General features: G+C 40.2%; 1 protein-coding gene across 1 annotated transcript; it reads right to left on the bottom strand.

Annotated features, from left to right (window-relative positions):
* Positions 1–7827: 7827 nt before the first annotated feature.
* On the bottom strand, positions 7828–22925 carry LOC120030244. The gene is made up of 8 exons (XM_038975593.1): positions 22907–22925; positions 22170–22361; positions 21912–21973; positions 21682–21795; positions 20259–20379; positions 9140–9505; positions 8538–8888; positions 7828–7859 (listed from the first exon to the last, which is right to left on the bottom strand). The coding sequence occupies exons 1-8, from the start codon at positions 22923–22925 to the stop codon at positions 7828–7830; spliced, it is 1257 nt and encodes a 418-aa protein (XP_038831521.1).
* Between the last annotated feature and the right edge of the window lie 360 nt (positions 22926–23285).

Below are 23285 nucleotides of genomic sequence, written 5' to 3'. Positions count from 1 at the left end.
AGTTCTTCCACAACAAAATTGACAAACCATTCCTGTAAGTGCACAGGGAAATTGTTATGCTGAAACAGGAAAGGGCCTTCCCCAAACTGTTTCCACAAAGTTGGAAGCCCAGAATCGTCTAGAATGTCATTGTATGCAGTACCATTAAGATTCCCTTTCACTGGAACTAAGGGGCCTAGCCCGCACCTTGAAAGACAGCCCCAGATGGCACTATGCATTGGGGCAAGTAGCGTTCTCCTGGCATCCGCCAAACCCAGATTTGTCCGTCGGCCTGTCAGATGGTGAAGCGAGATTCAACACTCCAGAGAACACATTTCCACTGCTCCAGAGTCCAATGGCGTGGAGCTTTACACCACTCCATATAAAGCTTGGCAATGCACATGGTGATCTTAGGCTTGTGTGCAGCAGTACCAGCAATGGAAACCCATTTCAGCTCCAGACGAACAGGTATTGTGCTGATATTGCTTCCAGAGGCAGTTTGGAACTCGGTAGTTGCAACCGAGGACATACAATTTTTACGTGCTAAGCGCTTCAGCACTCGGTGAGAAGAAAATATAGAAAATATGACACACATGGTATGTTTACAGTACCATTCAAAAGTATGGACACACCTACTCATTCAAGGGTTTTTCTTTATTTTTACTATGTTATACATTGTATAATAATAGTGAAGACATTAAAACTATAAAATAAGACATGGGATCATGTAGTAACCAAAAATGTGTTAAACAAATCAAAATATATTTTATATTTGAGATTCTTCAAAGTAGCCACCCTTTGCCTTGATGACAGCTTTTCACACTCTTGGCATTCTCTCAACCTGCTTCATGAGGTAGTCACCTGGAATGCATTTCAATTAACAGGTGTGCTTTGTTAAAAGTTAATTTGTGGAATTTCTTTCCTTAGTAATGTGTTTGAGCGAATCAGTTGTGTTGTGACAAGGTAGCCCTATTTGGTAAAAGACCAAGTCCATATTATGACAAGAACAGCACAAATAAGCAAAGAGAAACGACAGTCCGTTATTACTTTAAGACCTGAAGGTCAGTCAATCCGGAAAATGTTAAGAACTTTGAAAGTTTCTTCAAGTGCAGTCGCAAAAACCATCAAGCGCTATGATGAAACTGGCTCTCATGAGGACTGCCACAGGAAAGGAAGACCCAGAGTTACCTCTGCTGCAGAGGATAAGTTCATTAGAGTTACAAGCCTCAGAAATTGCAGCCCAAATAAATGCTTCACAGAGTCCAAGTAACAGACACATCTCAACATAAACTGTTCAGAGGAGACTGCGTGAATCAGGCCATCATGGTCGAATTGCTGCAAAGAAAACACAAACAATGGACATTAGACCGGTGGAAATCTGTCCTGTGGTTTGATGAGTCCAAATTTGAGATTTTTGGTTCCAACGCTGTGTCGTTGTGAGACGCAGTGGAGGTGAACGGATGATCTCTGCATGCGTGGTTCCTACCGTGAAGCATGGAGGAGGAGGTGTGAGGTGAATTCAAGGCATACTTAACCAGCATGGCTACCACATTCTGAAGCGATACGCCATCCCATCTGGTTTGCACTTAATGGGCCTATAATTTGTTTATCAACAGGATAATGACCCAACACACCTCCCGGCAGTGTAAGGGCTATTTGACCAAGAAGGAGTGATGGAGTGCTGCATCAGATGACCTGACCTCCACAATCACCCAACCTCAACCCAATTGAGATGGTTGGGGATGAGGTTGACCGCAGAGTGAAGGAAAAGCAGCCAACAAGTGCTCAACATACAGTGGTTCCCAGCGTTACAGCTTCATTGCTCCAGACCACCGCAATGGGGAGTTAGAGCACTCATTATGCATTTGTGTCCCAAGGTTTATATATGACCAATCATATCGAGTGGTTCCAATGACGAATTAGACGCGAGCCATCCTTTGCTGGTGACTTTCTTCAGCAAAGATGGCTGACAAAATTTTATTGTGGAAGCAAATGTAAATAATTATAACGTCATTATGAGTCAAGCAAAACATGTACAATTGAGAGGAATATGTGAGTTAATGTAGAGACAAACGAATGTGGATATTATTTTGTCATAAAGTTAATTTACAAAAATAGTTATTTAGCAAATTAGCTGACTGGCTAACATTAGCCAGCTAGCTAGCTAGTGTTATGACATGAGTATGAATTTGTAATTTGTGTTGTTTAATGTTTTAGTGACTCCTGAGAAAACCAGCAAACCAGGCTGTCGTCTTGTGAAACAATGGATGTAAAGAACCTTGCTTATATTTGCCATGCAATGCAGCTGATGTAACATAGCTAGCTAACTATTTATTTGCTTAATGTGTAGTGGAGGATAAAAATAACTATATGCCTATGGATGTGGAGCTAGCTACAGTATGTAGACGATCTGTGTATGGACCCTAAAACATTTGGTATGAATATTAGTTCAGAACCTAGTGAACCTCAGCTATCATAGTTGTTGTATATGATTAATGAATTACAGTGCTACCCTAATATTCTCTCAGTTCATCACAATTACATAGTGTCTTTAGCGGTGTCTCCTAACCAGCCGTGGGCTCCCAGTCGGCCCAAAGGTTATCTTAAGAGCGGGTGAGGTGGCGATGACGGGACTGGCTTCCTCTCTCACATCAAAACATACCTGCAGACAAGAGACAAATGGATAGAGAGAGAGCATGATAAAGCTTTGTTTTTTTTATTCTAACACAGTCAGTCATCATAATCATCAAGAGGTGAAATGCAAAACTGACCTAGGATCATTAACTCTGGGACTACTACATCTCTATTCCAACTCTCTGTGAAATGCTGCAGATCTGCTCGCAGATGAGGTAGGAACACATATCCCACACAGAAGAGGTGGATAGAATTTGACAGGTCAAGGTAGCCTTCTTCCTCCAAACTGTGCAGCAAGTTGTAGTACTGACATGTCACAGCACTCCAAACATCTCTCCATAAGCGTTCCACTCTAACAGAGAGAAAGAAAAGGTTTTGTGGGTTGGGAGGAACCTAATCTCGGTGATCCTGTGGTTTTCCTCCATGAATAGTGAACACTGAGGTGGGTCCTAGGTTATAGAAATGCAAGTTGTTTGTGCCTCTGAGTGGTTACTGACTGTATGTGACGCAGACACCTATCTGAGTGTACCTGAAACATTTAAATATAGAGGGCTATGTGTCTCACCACTTGGTGATTGCAAGGCTAACCCCCATGGAAATCATGACTTGCAGCAACAGGGCCCTGATAGTCCACTGAAAATGGATGAGTGTTTATGTGGAGTAAATCTGAAAATTAGCAGCTGACATCTTAAGGATTTTTTCATTAATGCATGTGAGACAGGTTCCCATGTACAACAAGGCAGGCAGAGAGGAAGAGAGAAAAAGAACACAGAACAGTTTAATTACCTCTGGTTATGGACACTTTTGCCAGCAATAAAGCTTCCACGGCCTGTTCCTCGGACAGTGAACATACATATGGCAATATCTACATTTTCGACCCCTTGATCAGCTCGCACTCTGAAAGTAAAGAAAATAGCTTATTTTTTGTAGATATGAAAACAATAACTGAGATATGACCATTCAATTTAAAGCAGCAGATGTCATTTTCAGGATACGTCAATACAGCACAGAAAGCAATCTTACAAGGTTTGATGAGGAAGATGTCAAGTTTTTTTTTACAGAAAGTAACTGTCACAGCCGTGAAAAGAAGAGGACCAAGGTGCAGCGTGGTCAGCAAACATTTTCTCTTTATTTGGAAAAAAGACGCCGAACTAAACAACAAACACTACAAAAACAAACCGTGAAGCTAAAGGCTATGTGCCCTAAACAAAAGTCAACTTCCCATAACCACAGGTGGGAAAAAGGGCAGCCTAAGTATGGTTCTCAATCAGAGACAACGATAGACAGCTGTCCCTGATTGAGAACCCTACCCGGCCAAAACATAGAACTACAAAACATAGAACATAAAATACCCACCCCAACTCACGTGACAGTAACTCCTCACAAGATGTTACAATATGCATAATACAAGTATGTGTACGAATAAGTAAGAATAAAACAATTTAAATAACTTCTTAGATTTGATGGAGACATTAGTACCTTATCAATTTATGATTTGTATCAATGTGGATGAGAGACAGGGGAGCAGGAACAGAGTATTTTTGCCGAGCAATGCAACGAAGCTGGATCATTCTGGCAATGATACCTGCACACGCTGCAAAGACTCCCTAACTCTTCACCATTGTACACGATGGCCCATTGCTTGGAGACTTCCTTTGACCATTCTAAAGCTTGCATGGGGCATCCTTGCCTTAATGGCCCTGACTTTACGGTCTATCTCTTCATCTGACATATCTGAATAGCATTCCCTGACAGACATATTGTGTTCTTTCATCCTTCTGTAAAAAAAGTTAACCGTTACACTGTCATGAAATATGATTATATATTGACTATGAAACAAATATGACATGGCCTGCTTATGAGTTGCCATGAAAGAAAGTTAGATTAATTCAACTGAAAATGGTGAGAACAGGCGTTCGTAGCTAAATGCTTTTGGTTAGCTTGAGAATAATAATTGCATGATTTATCATTTTATGGTATGTACAGTGGTGCAAACAAGTATTTAGTCAGCCACCAATTGTGCAAGTTCTCCCACTTAAAAAGATGAGAGAGGCCTGTAATTTTCATCATAGATACACTTCAACTATGACAGACAAAATGAGAAAAAAAATCCAGAAAATCACATTGTAGGATTTTTAATGAATTTATTTGCAAATTATGGTGGAAAATAAGTATTTGGTCAATAACAAAAGTTTATCTCAATACTTTGTTATATACCCTTTGTTGGCAAAGACAGAGGTCAAACGTTTTCTGTAAGTCTTCACAAGGTTTTCACACACTGTTGCTGGTATTTTGGCCCATTCCTCCATGCAGATCTCCTCTAGAGCAGTGATGTTTTGGGGCTGTTGCTGGGCAACACGGACTTTTAACTCCCTCCAAAGATTTTCTATGGGGTTGAGATCTGTAGACTGGCTAGGCCACTCCAGGACCTTGAAATGCTTCTTACGAAGCCACTCCTTCGTTGCCCGGGCGGTGTGTTTGGGATCATTGTCATGCTGAAAGACCCAGCCACGTTTCATCTTCAATGCCCTTGCTGATGGAAGGAGGTTTTCACTCAAAATCTCACGATACATGGCCCCATTCATTCTGTCCTTTACACGGATCAGTCGTCCTGGTCCCTTTGCAGAAAAACAGCCCCAAAGCATGATGTTTCCACCCCCATGCTTCACAGTAGGTATGGTGTTCTTTGGATGCAACTCAGCATTCTTTGTCCTCCAAACGCGACGAGTTGAGTTTTTACCAAAGAATTCTATTTTGGTTTCATCTGACCATATGACATTCTCCCAATCTTCTTCTGGATCATCCAAATGCTCTCTAGCAAACTTCAGACGGGCCTGGACATGTACTGGCTTAAGCAGGGGGACACGTCTGGCACTGCAGGATTTGAGTCCCTGGCGGCGTAGTGTGTTACTGATGGTATGCTTTGTTACTTTGGTCCCAGCTCTCTGCAGGTCATTCACTAGGTCCCCCCGTGTGGTTCTGGGATTTTTGCTCACCGTTCTTGTGATCATTTTGACCCCACGGGGTGAGATCTTGCGTGGAGCCCCAGATCGAGGGAGATTATCAGTGGTCTTGTATGTCTTCCTGTTCCTAATAATTGCTCCCACAGTTGATTTCTTCAAACCAAGCTGCTTACCTATTGCAGATTCAATCTTCCCAGCCTGGTGCAGGTCTACAATTCTGTTTCTGGTGTCCTTTGACAGCTCTTTGGTCTTGGCCATAGTGGAGTTTGGAGTGTGACTGTTTGAGGTTGTGGACAGGTGTCTTTTATACTGATAACAATTTCAAACAGGTGCCATTAATACAGGTAACGAGTGGAGGACAGAGGAGCCTCTTAAAGAAGAAGTTACAAGTCTGTGAGAGCCAGAAATCTTGCTTGTTTGTAGGTGACCAAATACTTATTTTCCACCATAATTTGCAAATAAATTCATTAAAAATCCTACAATGTGATTTTCTGGATTTTTTTTTCTTATTTTGTCTGTCATAGTTGAAGTGTACCTATGATGAAAATTACAGGCCTCTCTCATCTTTTTAAGTGGGAGAACTTGCACAATTGGTGGCTGACTAAATACTTTTTTGCCCCACTGTGTATATATATATATATATATATATATATATAGGAAGACACGAAAAACATTGAGTAGAAAAATGTGTTTCCATTTTTTTTTTCTCACTAAGAATGTCTACATGTTGTGTGGTTCTCTTTAGCCAATGTATCTACTCAAGTGAAAGGAACCAAGCCTGACATTGAAGGTAAGACATTTGAAAAGATGGTCTCTAAAAAATTTTACATGAAATGTTAAAAATATTCTAAACGGGGCTCCACATGGAGGTACAGTATTGTAAATGATATGTCTCGAGAATCAACCTGAATTGCTGAACTACATAACATTTGTTCTGGTTGTTATCATTATTATCCTGATAGTAACAAACATTCTCCTGACAATCTTGCAGAGGAGAGCGCTGCAAGTATGTAAGTAGTGTTCTAAAGTTTATCTTTAAAAAAAATGTATTTAACCTTTATTTAACCAGAAAGGGTACATTGAGATTTGAAATCTCTTATTTTCAAGAGCATCCTGGCCAAGATAGGCAGCACAGTCATTACACAATTACAGACAGACAACATGAAAAACTATAAGTAATCTAGTAAAAACCATAGAATTCACAAGAGTATAACAAAATCATAAAACAGCAAATTAAAAACATTGACAGGTCAGGGAATCAGTCTCAAAATCCTTAATCAGTGACTTAAAAACACCAAGTGTGACAAGTGACAAGTTCTTCCAGTTTAAAAGTATTTTGTAAGGCGTTCCAAGACGATGGCGCAGAGTACATAAAAGTCCTTTTACCAAATTCAGCTCGGACATTTGGAACAGTCAGCAGGATAAGGTCCTACTAACGAAGAGAGTATCCACCACATTTCTGAACAATAAAAATGCCCAAATAAAATGGTAGTAAACCCAAAATGGCTTTGTAAATAAAAGTATACCAGTGACTGAGCCTACGAGTGACTAGAGAAGGCCAGCCAACCCTGGTATACAAAGTGCAGTGGTGCGTAAGGGTTTTGCAGTTTAAAATAAATCTCAAAGCGCCATGGTAAAGGGTGTCAATTGATCTCAAACACTGAGCGGAAGCATTCATATATAAAAGTAGCTGATACTAGCCTCCTTCTGGCTTCAAAAGAAAAACAGAATTTATTCCTAAAATAATCCCAACTTCAGCTTAAACTTTTTTGTAATTTAAATATGCAATTTAAAAGAGAACGTCATCAATTAAAATTCCAAGATATTTAAGTGAGGTTACAGTCTCAATCTCATTGCCCTGACAGGTAGTAATAGGTGAAAGGTTCAGCGATCTGTTTCTTGCTTTAGAAAACACCATAAGTTTAGTTTTGTCAGTATTGAGGATCAGCTTCAATTGACACAAGGTATGTTGAACAATATAAAAAGCAGTTTGCAAATTATGGAAAGCTTTTGAGAGAGACTTTGTCATGCGTTATACAAAATATATGATATATGAATGCCATATATTAATAGCATAAATTAATATAATGTATGAATGGTAAACAATAATATACAAAGAGTATATGTTTTGTTTTTTAATTAAGAGTGACCAAGCACACTTCACCCACAGTCCAAGTGAGTAATTTAGTAATTGTGGATGAAGCATGTATCTCTCTGTCTTTATTTTAGAATCTGAACATGACACCGAGAATTACGCTGCACTGAGCTTCTCAATGAACAGATCTGAGCGTGGAAGAGGGAGAGGGCAGGGTGGAGACGTTTCTGAGAAGCTCATTGTGTATGCTCCCTTAAAGCAACAGCTGTGAAATAGTCTTGTTTGAATATATTATCCCATCATACTGTATCCACTGTAGAATTGTCAGTATTGAATAAAAATGTGCATATTATTTCAATAAAGATGATTTCATTTATTGAAAATCTGAACAGCAATATCTGCATCTTCAACGTGTCGAAAGGCTGAAATATGGACATTTAACTTTACATTATGTTACCAAAGCTGACGAGCACTGAAACATTTGAAAAGACAGTAAACCACGTTTGCATTTGTAACAGCTAAAGGACTGAGAAACTGAATTATTGATTTAATCTATTTCCTGATGAGGTAGATGATGAAGAAGATGGTCAGACAGCAGAGGAGAAATCCAGTTCTTATGATGGAGAAGAGGACAAGGATCCTCATATCCGCTTCAGTCGCCACCTGGATATCACCCCCTGAAAGAATGTCATATTTTCTATTATACAGTAGAGGCTATTACAGTGTAATAGCATGTATTTTATTTTGCCTTTAATTGATCAGGTAAGTCATTGGGAACACATTGTGTTTTACAATAACTACCTGTATAACTAGAGTAAATATAACGTTTATGTCATTTTATTAACAAAGAAGCATAAGAGGTTTACCTTGAATGTCCAGCTTGGTCCCTTTCCCAAAGAGTATCTCCCCACATAAGGCCACAGCACAGTAGTAAGTCCCAGCATCAGAGAGGCTGAGGTTCCTCTTGGGGAGGTTGTAGACACAGCTCTGTGTAGGAGACCCAGCCTCAGGGCTCTTCTCACACTGATCACTCCTGTCTCCATGGGTGTAAATGATTCCTGGACGGGATTCTCCCGAGCCACGTCTGAACCAATAGACACTGTGTTCTCCTGCACAGGTCTCCATGTGTATTGTACAGTTCAGAGTCACAGAGTCTCCTGGCTGGACTGACTCAGACACAGACTGCTCTACAGCTGTCTCGCTGTTGGAGCCTGAATCTGAAAAGAGGGTTTAAATATGTCAGCAAATCTGTGTTAACTATCTATAACTTCCCGTAGCAAGTGTTCTTACTCATTGAGAGAATCATCTGAATGAGAGAACACCTGATATTAACTGTAAGACGCTTTTACAGAAAGTTTTTTTAATTTTTATTCTTAGGCTATCTAAGTACTACTCTTTATCTACAAATTCAGACTTCGTCTGAAAATATTTAAGGATTACTGGGGAAAATAAATTCTCAGTACTGTACCTTTTATATTGAGAAAGGTTCCTTTTCCAAATTCCAACACATTCGAGTGTGCGCTCCCACAGTAGTACAAGGCTGAATCCGAGCTATTTATGTCTGAGATGCTGAGGTGATTTATTCCTTGGCCGCTTTGCACTGAAAATCGAGGGTTACCCTTGAATTCATGGTAAAATGTAGGAGCCTCGTCATACCTATAGACTGTTGAGATGACCTGAGGTTTTTCTCCCAAGGGTTGCTTGTACCAAGAGAAATGCATGGCCACGTCGCCTTCATAGAAGCACTGCAAAGTCACTGTGTCCCCAACATTGGCTGACGTGAGACCACTCGACTGTTGTATGGCTGAGGGCTCAGTCCCAGCTCGTGCATGAGCTACAACAAAAGAAAATACAACATCTTACAAATATATTAACTGTTATATATTTATTAAAATACAATATTGGAATGCCTCAAAGTGTCAATCAAAATAAATGATATCATTGTACTCACTGATGAAGGCAATCGCTAAACGTGGCTGAGTAAAAAATTATATGTAGAAACTGAACATGCCATCATAATAAAAGTAAATAGAACATACCCATCTCTCCAAGAAGCAAACATGTGTACAGTGGTGCGAACATCTTAATAGCTGTCATCTTGTGTCTTGAGTGGAAAAATCTACCTCTGTAGAACAACACTTCTCAAATGAGGTTATTTCGTTTCTGAGACGCATTGAATAGTCTGCGGTATCTTATTTAGCATTTCAGCAGATTACAGGGTTTCCACAGTGAGCAGCGAGGATATGCTGAAGATAAACTGAGTGCTCCTGTGGTGACTTGACCTAACCCAGATTACAAGAGACCGGATGGACAGAGCTGAGCATCCTGTTGGGCTGGCACTACTGTGTTTATCTTCTATGATATATGCTTTAAAATTGAATGCAGCAAAGGTCAGAATTTCACTTTTTGAATGAAGAACCAAGTTTAGCAAAATCCTGGCCTTCATTTTCTGAGGACAGATATTGTTGTCTTAACAACCCACTCCCCTTTAAGGACTGGGGAATGATCAAGGCCTTTTACGACTTGAGAAGGCCCAAGGATTTATAAAGTAATTGTTGTATACTTTAAATATCAATGTAGTTTTAATTTCTATTTCATCTTTTCAATAATATCTCAATGATATTCTGATTATATTCTTCTTTTCAATGACATTCTGATTTAATCTCTTCAGTTTGCATTTAAAAGGAAAGGTTTAAAACTGAGGAGATAAAATATCCAAACATAATTTTTCTTTGGTAGTCTCTGGGGAGAAATGTAGCTAGATAGCTCATCATTGGCTAGGCCCTCAGAAGCTCGATAGAAGGCATCTGCCATTCAACCATATTAGAGCAGAATTTTGGAGTGACAGTAGAATCAACCAATCACATTTTGACTTGTAATGGATGGGACCATTTTGACAAAAACGTATGGGAACTCCCGCCATTCTCAAAGACCGACAGGTCACCACGCAATAACGAGCAGTAGTTTTTCCAGTCTAAGCTAGCTAGTTTTTTGTAGGCTACTGTGCGGCGGCTGCTGTAGAATTTGTTATTGAAGATGATGTTGATGCTAATTTGTTAACGTGACCCTTTTTGAGATTAAGTTTCAACAAGAAGTTGTTTCAAATGATCATCATCTGGTGCGTGGAACTGTTTTTTTTATTGCAGCTTGCTTGCTGTTGCTGGCTATCTGTTTGAAAATAATGTGTTATGCGTGTGAAACATTGTTGTATTTAACCTTTAGATCACTGGTTAGTGCGTGTGTTTAATGTGATAACGATGTTTGCAATGGGAAGTAATAGTTGTACATTTCGATTGGTAAATGTTTAGCCTAATGGTTGTGTTTTTTTGTTCTTATGATTGGGACCTACTGGCTTATTATGTCCTCATGAATGGACTGCTTATTCTATAACATCATGCTGTGTGTGACTGCTGTCTTTCTATCAGTCTATGTGTTTTTTACAGAAAGTGCACTCTCCTACTGCTATTGCAGTCGAGAAAACAGTTTCAGCTGTTTTCTCTTTTGGTGATAGTGTGATAGTGATGGTGTTAGGCTACCATACTGTAGGTTGTGTAAGCAATGTGGTTGTTGTTGGTAACATTAGTGCAGGTTCTGTGTCAGTTTTTCTGGATCTTTGAGTTCAGTACAACTTTGTGGAAGATTTTCCCCCTCTGAAGGGCTAGGTCCAGTAGCCACGGTTTGCCACTGCCTTCAGTAAGGTATACTTTGCATGAATTACAAGCCACTGCTCCTGCCAATCGCTACAGTTAAACAAACAACTCAGAAAATAGAGCATGCTGGGAAATATGATATATTGTTCTATGTAGAACACACCTTGCTTTCCAAAGAATCATCAAAAAACGGTTCTTAGGATAATAAAGTGCAACGATTCTCGTCCTGGGAAGATGAGGAGGAAGGATCGGACCAATACCCAGCGTGGTATGTATCCATAATACTTTTAATAAAGATGAACACGCGAACAAAAACGACAAACGAACAGTCCTGTAAGGTGAACACACAAAACAGAAAACAACCACCCACCAACACAGGTGGGAACAGGCTACCTAAGTATGGTTCTCAATCAGAGACAACGATAGACAGCTGCCTCTGATTGGGAACCATACCAGGCCAAACACATAGAAATACAAAACAAGGACAACATAGAACACCAGACATAGAATGCCCACCCAAACTCACGCCCTGACCAACCAAAATAGAGACATAAAAAGGATCTCTACGGTCAGGGCGTGACATAAAGGTTCTAGCTATAGTCTTTTAAGTTACAAAGAACCCTTGTCTTTCAAAAATAGATATTCTAATCAAAATTGGTCTTGTTAGAATCCTATTCCTCCGCAAAGAGCCCTTTCGAAAATGTTTTTTCTAAGAGTGTAGAATATATAAACTCATCCGTTGGGGGTGTCTTACAATGAGAACAGATTTAGATCCCTTTTAAAACGCTGTTATTTTAAAATGAACTAAATATGTTTGACCAACTGGTCTGTTGAAATACGTTCGATCAATTAAGAGCATTTACAATTCTGGGAACCTCTATGATGATAAACTACAGTCTACATCTCAAATACCTTATCATTCTCTCTATCAAACCAAATGCAAGAGTTGAAAATCAGTGGTTGGTGGTAATTTAAAAAATGTATCTGTGGTCATTGTATGCAGCTATGGTTGTCACACTATGTCCCGCCCATAATCACAAATTACTTTCATCTCTCTTATTTGAAGATTCAGTCCTGGTCTGGTCTGGCATGGTCTGGCAGTGCAGATCTTAACACAGAATGGAACACATAAATATACCAGCTCTCGTCCTCTACTGCTTATTGTATCTTCAGTTCACATTTTGTGATTCACCAATAGATTTGGTCTATCACATAGTTGTGACTGTGTTTACAGTGCCTTCGGAAAGTAATCAGACCCCTTGATTTTTTTCTCCACATTTTGTTACGTTACAGCCCTATTCTAAAATGGATTAAATTGTTTTTTTAATCATCTACACACAATATCCCATAATAACCAAGCAAAAACATGTTTTTAGAAATGTTTGCTATTGTATTAAATATAAAAAACTGAAATATTACATTTACATAAATATTCAGACCCTTTCCTCAGTACTTTGTTGAAGCACCTTTGGCAGCGATTACAGCATCAAGTCTTCTTGGGTATGATGCTACAAGCTTGGCACATCTGTATTTGGGGAGTTTCTCCCTTTCTTCTCTGCAGATCCTCTCAAGCTCTGTCAGGTTGGATGTGGGGCATTGCTGCACAGCTATTTTCAGGTCTCTCCAGAGATGTTCGATCGGGTTCAAGTCCAGTCTCTTGCTGGAAATTCAGAGACTCGTCCTGAAGCCACTCCTGCATTGTCTTGGCTGTGTGCTTAGGGTCGCTGTCCTGTCGGAAAGTGAACCTTTGCACCAGTCTGAGGTCCTGAGCACTCTTGAGAAGGTTTTCATCAAGGATCTCTCTGTACTTTGCTCCATTAATCTTTGCCTCGATCCTGACTTGTCCTTGCTGCTGAAAAACATCCCCACAGCATGATGCTGCCAACACCATACTTCACCGTAGGGATGGTGCCAGGTTTCCTCCAGATGTGACGCTTGGCATTCAGAGAATCTTGCTTCTCATGGTCTGAGAGTCTTTAGGTGCCTTTTGGCAAACTCCAAGTGGGCTGTCTTGTGCCTTTTACTGAGAAGTGGCTTCCGTCTGGACACTCTACCAGAGAGGCCTGATTGGTGGAGTGCTGCGGAGATGGTTGTCCTTCTGGAAGTTTCTCCCTTCTCCACAGAGGAAATCTAGAGGTCTGTCAGAGTGACCATCGGGTTCTTGGTCACCTCCCTGACCAAGGACCTTCTCCCGATTGCTCAGTTTGGCCGGGTGTCCAGCTCTAGCAAGAGTCTTGGTGGTTCCAAACTTCTTCCATTTAAGAATGTTGGAAGCCACTCTGTTCTTGGGCACCTTCAATTCTGCAGACATTTTTTGGTACCATTCTGCAGATCTATGCCTCGACACAATCCTGTCTCGGAGCTATACCGACAATTCCTTTGACCTCATGTGTTGGTTTTTGCTCTGACATGCACTGTCAACTGTGGGAACTTATATAGACAGGTCTGTGCCTTTCCAAATCATGTTCAATCAATTGAATTTACCACAAGTGGACTCCAAACAAGTTGTAGAAACTTCTCAAGCATTTTGGGGTGGCAGGTAGCCTAGTGGTTAGAGCATTGGGCCAGTAACTGAAAGGTTGCTAGTTCGACTCCCCGAACTGACAAGCTCGTTCTGCCCCTGAACAAGGCAGTTAACCCCCAGTTCCTAAGCCGTCAATGTAAGTAAGAATTTGTCTTAAAATTTCTTAAGGATAGGGGGCAGTATTTTGACGTCCGGATAAAAAGCGTGCCCAAAGTAAACTGCCTGTTACTCAGGCACAGAAGCTAAAATATGGATATAATTTCTAGATTTGGATAGAAAACACTCTAAAGTTTCAAAAACTGTTAAAATAATGTCTGTGAGTATAACATAACTGATTTGGCAGGCGAAACCCCATGGACAAACCATCCAGGGGGAAAAAAATTGAGGTCATAGGATTTCCCAATGGTTTTCCATGGGAAGCCCTATTTATGAGGAACCTGGTTGCAGTTCCTATGGCTTCCACTAGATGTCAACAGTCTTTAGAAATTGTTCAATAAATTAATCATTTAAATGATCAATGGAACCAGGATGCACCGGAGCTCAATTTCAATGCTCATAGCAAAGGGTCTGAATACTTATGTAAATAAGGTATTTCTGTTTTTATTTTTAATAAATTAGCAAACATTTCTAAAAAACTGTTTTCGCTTTGTCATTATGGGGTATTTTGTGTAGATTGTTGAGGAAATTGTGTTATTTAATCCTTTTTAGAATAAGGCTGTAACATAACAAAATGTGGAAAAAGTCAAGGGGTCAGAATATCTTCCGATGGCCCTGTAGGTGTTTATATCATGTGCATGAAGAACACTTTTTATTCACAACTGTTTCTAAACCTTTGTTTTCTCTCTTTCAGATCGGACCCATGCTGTGTCTGTCTCTCCGTCACCGTTAGTGGTGGTCCATCCAGGGGATAATGTCACCCTCAGTGGTGGTCCAGCCAGGCAGTGGTGGTTCTAGCGTGTATGGCTCCCTGGGCGAACCCCCTTTTCAGCTCCCCCCCACGCAAAAAAAAGCACCATTCTGCACTAACTGTCATTTTTATTCAGACATTTGGAACAACACAAATAAATAATCATAACATTTAAAACTATATAAAAATATATACAAAAATAAGACTCATAAATATCAAAAATAAATAAATATAATATAAATAATATAAATATCAAAAAGAAGTAACAAAGACAAATAGAAACAAATTTTAGTATATAAATACAAATAAAAAAGAGAATTTAATTATTACACTATTACCCTATTGCTAATAAAAAACACACAAATAAAGCTAAACTGCACAAATCCTATATCACACAAATACACAAATAGAATAACACATGTCATGACGTTGGCCTGGGGGTAGGTTTATGACAGTCATAAATACCTCTTCCCCCCCCTTTCCTCTCCCTACTCTACTGATGTGACATTAGAAAACCCCTTGGGTTAACATAGAGATTCTGGGAACATCAGAAGTTGGGGGAAATGAACTATATTCTGGTAATCCGACCAAGTGAACATATGCGGTGGTACTTAAGGTATATTATGTCAGTTCGGTTGTCATCTGACACATTCTCATCAATGATAGAATGACATAAACTCTACTGTGGAAAGTCTGCACATCAGAGGTATCGGATTCACATGGAATTGTTGTTTAATTCAAATGTTTGAATATGAAATTATTTGTGAAGAGATTAAATGTAATTTTAGCTTCCAAATGAGAGATTTGGGTTTTCATAAGTTTAGGGCTCTGTTCAACCAGTGGCCCGCCCGTGTGAAGAGACATGGGTTATAAACTTTTCAGACACACCCTTCTCCCTCCACTATATAAGCCATTGACAAAAATGTAACTTCCTGTTCCGAGGATGTGAGGACGACGGTCCTATGTCAGAATGGTTCAGATAATAACTACAGAACGAAGCCAACATCAGCATGAGCTTTGGTTGCGAATGGTATGAACTTTGAACTCTTATTCACTACAGAAGTGATATCTCCTAGCCGTTGAGTTAGCAACAGCTGCTGCAAACGCAGGTTAGGAAGGACAGACAGAGTATCCCGTCTACTACACAACGCCGTTACTACAACGTATCCAATTTACCAGCAGAGACATTCTTCAAAGGACAAAGGACTCGGTTGGGCAACACGGCCTTCCATCTACCACCAACCTACCGAAGCGCAGCTCAGAGGGAATATTTATTGCATTTTCCTTTTCCAAATGGGCGGTAATTTAGAATGCATAAGATATTGTATTTATGAAAACACAGCTTCGCCCTTTGTTCCTCAGTCTTCCTGCTCTTTCACTCAAACCCAGCCCCTTTTCTTTTGTGTAACAAGCTGTCATATCTGTTCCGCCCGCTAGGGACGTTTTCCTTTATGACGTAATTTGTAATCAAGGTATGATTTATTCTGTGTATATGTAATTCTGTGTGATTTAGTTAGGTATTTAGTAAATAAATAATTAACCCCAATTTTGTATTGCTGATTCAACTTGTTAGCCAGGGTTCGTGAAGATGACCAAGAATTTACAACTTTCAGATGAGACTGAAATAAGGTAACGATTAATATTGACTGCTATTGATGTAAAATATTACTAGGTCTTTAAGAGTTTTTTCGGAAGATAACAGCTCTATAAATATTATTTCGTGGTGCCCCTCCTCTCTAGTTAATTACATTTACATGATTAGTTCAATCAGGTAATATTAATTACGGAGAAAGTGTTTTATAGAATAGCATGTCATAACACTTAATCCGGCATAGCCAAAGACACGACGCACACATATAAAGAAGATACCTGATTATTACACTACTGCACTTCAAACAAGAAACACCAGACCCCTACCAAGTTTAAGTTTTGTCACATGCACAAGTACAGTGAAATGCTTAACTTGCAGGCTCTACCCAACAGTGCAGTAATCAATATCAAAATAGTACAAATAATAAACAATTATATATAATGATAAAGAAAACACAAGAAATAAGAAATAAAAGAGGGACAAAACGAACTATACTACTACACTAACTATATACAGGGTCAGTGCATATACCAAATGTACAATGTGTAGGGTTTCTGGAGTAATTTGAGGTAGATACACTATGTACACGTAGGTGAGGGATTAGGAGAAAGTTACTGGTAGCAGGATAAATAATAATAATAATAGTAAACATTATGGCAGCAGCATAAGTGGTGGGTGGGGGTGTGCGTGGTGGTGAGTGTGTGCATGGTGGTGAGTGTAAGTGTTTGGGTGTTAGTGTGATGTGAGTGTGTATTTGTGCCAGAGTGTCAGTGTAGGCGTGATCTACTCGTGGTAATATATGCATGTGAACAGGAGTAATAGTGACCAGTAGCAGGATAAAATATATACTAATGTTAATGCCAATAAATAATCAATGAACAGCAGTGTAGTGGTGGTAATATAAATCTAATCAATAATCATTTTAGCAGCAGCGTGGGTGTGAGGGGGAGCAGTAGTTGTTAGTTATTTAACAGTCTTATCGCCAGGGGATGGAAGCTTTTTAGGTGTCTGTTGGTCTGAGCCTTGATGCACCAGTATCATCTGCCGGACAGGAGCATGGAAAACAGTCCATATCTCGGGTGGCTGGAGTCTTTGGCAATTTTTCAGATCTTTCTCAGATAATGTGCAACATTTTCCGGGCCTTTCTCAGTTTGATGTGCAAAGTATGTGTAGAATACAAACAAGGTAAAAGCATTTCCATAAACCTAAAGCAGAGATTATCAACGAGATTCAGCTGCAGGCAAAAACAAATCTTAAGGGAATGGTCAGGGGGTTGGAACAAAATTACAAATCATTTGTAGATTGCAAATTGAATGCAAGAAGCCCAAACACTAAAACATAATTATCACTTTGAGCTGATTTGCTGGTGTTTTTACAGTATTTTATGTCCAACAATAACAAAATTGATGCAGCATCCTGTAAAGACACATGACTAACTGGTGTGAGGAAGTAGTCCTTGAGGTTGTTGCGCACGTCTGTAGCAACTCCAGATGCCCTGTCTGCTGACATGTTTCTTTGGTCCAGGAAGCTGGATATAGGTGCGTGCGGTGGATGTACCGTGTTGATGACTGAATTGTCAGTTTCTGTGGTGCAAAGGAAGTTGTGGAGGGCCACGCCGACATTCACAATGGACTCTGCTTTCTCTGGGGCAACATCAACGGCTCGTCCCAGGAGCCTCCATCTTGCAACAAGAATCCCAAAGCGGGTTTCTGAAATTATTTTTGCTTGAGTGGCAGTAGTTGTAGATATTCTTGGCTTCATCAAGGGCAGAGGAACCTGAAGAAAATGTCTATTAGTATTGCACAGGAACATGAAGGCTATCAAATGTGTAGTGTAACAACTATAGCCTATGCTTTGGACATAGGCACCCATCCTCTTACTGGGATGCCAGATACATTTTATGTGAAGCATATAATTACCACGTCTATATTGGTATAATTTTCACATCATATGTAGTCACATGTATTTAGCCTATCTTACCTGGATATGGTCGCATCAGGTTTACCCTCAGAGGGAATGCCTCATCTCCCACTAAGACATAGGGGTTTGGTGTTTGGGTCCCCGGCAAGCATGCTGGCCTTAGCGGGAGTGGGCCTGCAATGAGTTGAGAGCTGAACTTGCTTCTTGAGAAGATTCCCGCATCTCTCTCCTGACCATATGCACCCCGTCGATCATGGTGGAGCGGTAATTTGCATCGCAGACTGCACTACACAAGGCGGACTTCCTCTCTGGGTGGAATGCAATGACAATGTGGACAAAAGTGCGCGCTGCCCCAAAAAACATGACTCTGCCCTTGCACTTGCACACACGTCGATCGACGGAGGGTGGACAGGAGTGGAGCATTATGTTATGGGGGAAACACCAACAGAATGAAACAAGTAAATTATATGTGAGTCTCATTCACTATCATTCACACAAACATGCTCTAACTGACGTGTAACACCTGACAGTTTAGTATGGATCACATGAGACACTCCAATTAGATTGATATGTTACGTTTTGTATGGTATGTATTAATTTGTGGGTGTCCATCATCCATGGTGTATGTTACAAATTGCAATTCGTACAATATGTTACAAATTGTAATTCGTACAATATGTAAACAATTAGCTAAATGTATGATATGTTGCGAATTCCCATTTGTTGTGGCTAATGTTAGCTAACGAGCTGGGTGACTATCGCTAATGTTAGCTAGGTGGTTAAGTTGCTAAAATGCTAAAGTTGTCCGTGATGAGATTCAAAAACGCAACCTTTGGGACGCGAGACGTTCAAGTTATACGCCTACCCATCCAAATCGACCAACCACCCTACTTTTGTTTTTCCTTTAAGTATCCTTCTTATGTAACCATACCAAATGTTACATATCATACTAATTTGAGTGTTACGGATTTACAATGACTATGTTACATCTAGTCTATGAGACCAGGTTGACCTGGGTGGGTAGGCCTCTTAGCTGTAAACATTGATACAAATTATGTTATAAACTGTAAACAAATTAGTGTAGTTCAAGAATGAACATGTCATTTTAGTCCAGGACTAGGCATAATCTGTGTCTGGGAAACTGGCCCATGTGATAAGATAGAGGCTATATAGCATGCAGTATGTCAGTGGACTGTGTTTCTAATTGTCATGGTCATGATCAACAATGTAAACATGAGAGAAAACACACTGACACCACATAGACATCCTGCTGAAACTACGTAGTGAGTGAAATGCCAACCAGGCCTGTCCAAAGCAAAGAGATGGCCTCATCTTGATGTCACAACAGACCAGTGTTCAGGTACTGGTGAACAGCTCACTGAGTGAATACTGTGTGGGTGGGTTTAGCATGGTATCAGTAGGTTGTGTCTGCAAAAGCCCTCTGCATACACATTCATACAGACATACTGTATATACAGAACACAAGAGAAGGAAGATATTTATTAATGCAAGAAGAAGGCACATTCTGTATACAGGGATTTCAGGAGAGCAGTTCAATCAATTAACACATACAGCATAATGAAGGATGCTGATGATCAATTGAATTAGAAGTCGCAGGCTAATATTTTTAAATGCAATACGAGCAACAAAGCAATCTCAATGAATCATCATTTACAATGCATAGTGATGATACAGTATCTCCTACTTTACTCCAAAACCCATCTCTAGTCTATTGACACTGTCCTTAGCTTTATCTATTTCCTGGTGAGGTAGATGATGATGAAGATGATCAGACAGCAGAGGAGAATTCCAGTTCGTATGATGGAGAGAAGTACCAGGATTGTCATCTGTGGATCAACGTCACAATATGAAAGAATAAAATATACTGTACCACTCCAACATAGTGCTGTGGGCAGTAGTTGATACAGCGAATCACTCATTAACTGTAATGTCTGTCTTTTTAAAATAGCATACGGATTAGGAAAGGGAGTCTACCTTCAACATCCAGCTTGGTCCCTTTCCCAAAAAGTATCTCCCCACATGAGGCCACAGCACAGTAGTAAGTCCCAGCATCAGAGAGGCTGAGGTTCCTCTTGGGGATGTTGTAGACACAGCTCTATGTAGGAGACCCAGCCTCAGGAATCTTCTGACACGGATCACTCCTGTCTCCATGGGTGTAAATGATTCCTGGATGGGATTCTCCTGAGCCATGTCTGAACCAATAGACACTGTGTTCTCCTGCACAGGTCTCAGTGTGTATTGTACAGTTCAGAGTCACAGAATCTCCTGGATGGACTGACTCAGTCACAGGCTGCTGGAGCTAGACACAACCTGAACATCCTTCAACGTCTCTCTCTCTGGTCTGGTGTAACAGAACAACTGAGATGAGGGTCAAGAGACAAAGTGAAGTGACAGAAATGTGTATCTACATTTCTACATAAAAAGGTGCGTTATTAATCTTTAAATGGTGGAAAGTCAGAGTTACTGGTTTGTATTTTTTCATCATTTGGGTCGGTGGTTGAGACTACTGGTACATATGTCCTCTTTGACATACACAGGGTGTTTACATTGTATTTCTCACTTCAGGTCTGTAGAAGGCAGTTCAAGCTTTCAGGAGGAAGTGAACTGGTGAGGTTGGCACCTTTTTGACAAAATAAAGATGTGATCCTTTGATACCTGGTGCAAATAAGTGGTAAGAATTGGGCAAGTCATTACACTAGGAAACAAACAAGCATAAAGGCAGGTTACAGACTTCCATGTAACAACTATTATCATGAAAAGGACGAATTCAGACATTTGCAAAATCATTATATACATTTTGTTGTACACTTCTACAAAACAAATGTATCCAGTCAGTCAACCTCAGCCGCTATTGATGAGGATTTGAGACTTCTGAAACCATCCTAGTATCAGCTTTCATACTTGCTGGACATTTATGGGAAAGGGATAACCTAATCAGTTGTACAACTGAATGTATTCAACCGAAATGTGTACTCCGCATTTAACCCAACCCCTCTGAATCAGAGAGGTGCGGGGGCTGCCTTAATTGACGTCATTGGTAGCCGGGGAGCAGTTGTGGGGGTTAACTGCCTTGCTCAAGGGCAGAACGGCAGATTTTTCTACCCTGCTGGCTCAGAGATTCAAACAAGCAACCTTTTGGTTACTGTCCCAATGCTCTAACCACTAGGCTACTTGCCACCCGTGCTCTGCACCTGAGTGATTCTTCGTTGATATTAGGAAAATATGCCAATGCAGTGACAGTCTCTTCAGCTAGGCCCCTGCAAAGGCATCTTACAGAAATGAGAAATGTGCAAAATACTGACACAGTCAAGCTGAAAGTGGAGGTCAGAAGAGGGGTGGGGCTTAACTTAGAATGATGCTGATTGGAGGACTGTCACATCCTGTCTATATGACACACCAGAGTAGATGGTTTCTTCCTCTCTCTGTTCTCTCCTCTGTCTCCTGAGCTAGTACTGTTCTTTTCAGTGAACATCAGCGCAGCGTAGTTCAGGCCATCATCGTCACCGTGGAACTATGGGGATGAAACACAGACTCACTCAATTCAGACTCTGGGTTAAATCTAATGCTGTAATAGTTTGCTTTAATACTATTATCCAGTCTCACTCTTGATACAGCAATTCTGCTAACCTGTTGGTCTGACGTGTTGGCATGAGGATTCCCATACTGGCTGTGCTGAGAAGGGGTCCCTGCTAAAAGATGAATGACAAAACATTCAAAACACTTGAAACATACTACGTATGTCATATTTTCTGCTTCAAAATGAAGTAGCTATGAAAGATTATTAATTTAAAATCTACTATGAAAGAAAGGTGATAGATTTACATATTGATATTTCCTACCATTTGAGAGAAAATGTGTGGTGAATTTTGATTATGCACAGCTTACCTTCGATGTCCAGCTTGGTCCCGTTCTCAAACAGTATCTCCCCACATGAGGCCACAGCACAGTAGTAAGTCCCAGCATCAGAGATGCTGAGGTTCCTCTTGGGGAGATTGTAGACACAGCTCTGTGTAGGAGACTCGGCCTCAGGGCTCTTCTCACACTGATCACTCCTGTCTCCATGGGTGTAAATGATTCCTGGATGGGATTCTCCTGAGCCATGTCTGAACCAATAGACACTGTAATGTACAGTTCAGAGTTACAGAGTCTCCAGTCTGGACTGACTCAGACACAGGCTGCTGGACTCTAAACCGCAAGAGAGTGATGGAGTAAGATCATAGTGTGTAAATTGTATTGGTCTGGTATATTCATTCAGCGCCAAAGTCTAAAGTATATTTCTAATTTAATGGTGCAAAATTTAAAATCCAAAATTAGGGAAGGAAGTTAAGTTGCCTTTGACAATCAAAACAGTTCCTTCTCCAAATTTGACTTCACCCACTAACATAGCACCACAGTAGTATGTCCCATGGCTTTGTCTTGGAGATGGTCAGGTTAAAGCTGTCAACTCCTCTCTTCACACTCAGATGTTTAGTCTCAGTAAAGTCATTGTTAAAGTAAAAACTACTTTGGCCACTGTAAAGTGATGATGCCATGAGAAGTGGTTTCTGTCCAAGAGTCTGCTTGTACCAAAACAACATTGGTATTCACGTCAGTCGGCCAAAAGGAAGTGATATTCCCACTACCTCCCATCTCAGTAACCATAACAGCGTCTGGTTGAACAACGTTCTTGGTAAATGCAAAAACTGTCAAAGCAAACAAACAATATAGATCATCAAGATGAAGATTGAAAAACATCTAAAATACTTGCTACAAAGTCATTCAAATGGTTTATAAACGCCAATAATATGTAGATTTAAAAAAATATATATATGAATTCAAATTTCTTACCAGAGTTGGCATAAAACAAAAAGATGTCCCAATGTCTGATCATCATTGTAACGTCAACCTTGCTGCACTGTATAGAATGAGGGTCTGACAACGGGGCACCTGTTATATTCACAAGCATTTCACTACACTCGCATTAACATCTGCTAACCATGTGTATGTGACCAATAAAATTTG

The sequence above is a fragment of the Salvelinus namaycush genome, chromosome 36 (genome assembly GCF_016432855.1).
Source record: "Salvelinus namaycush isolate Seneca chromosome 36, SaNama_1.0, whole genome shotgun sequence".
Lineage (NCBI taxonomy): Eukaryota > Metazoa > Chordata > Actinopteri > Salmoniformes > Salmonidae > Salvelinus > Salvelinus namaycush.
Note: the sequence above shows the minus strand (reverse complement) of the source record. Positions and strands in the feature narration are given on the sequence as shown.

Bases quoted from the DNA above. Each gene is read 5' to 3' on its own strand.
- LOC120030244 (XM_038975593.1), bottom strand. The intron at 21,974-22,169 runs GTAAGCTGTGCA...TTCATCTTTTAG, and splicing joins GACCAAGCTGGACATCGAAG to CAGGGACCCCTTCTCAGCAC. The intron at 9,506-20,258 runs GTAGACTCCCTT...CTTTTGTTGTAG, and splicing joins GACCAAGCTGGATGTTGAAG to CTCATGCACGAGCTGGGACT.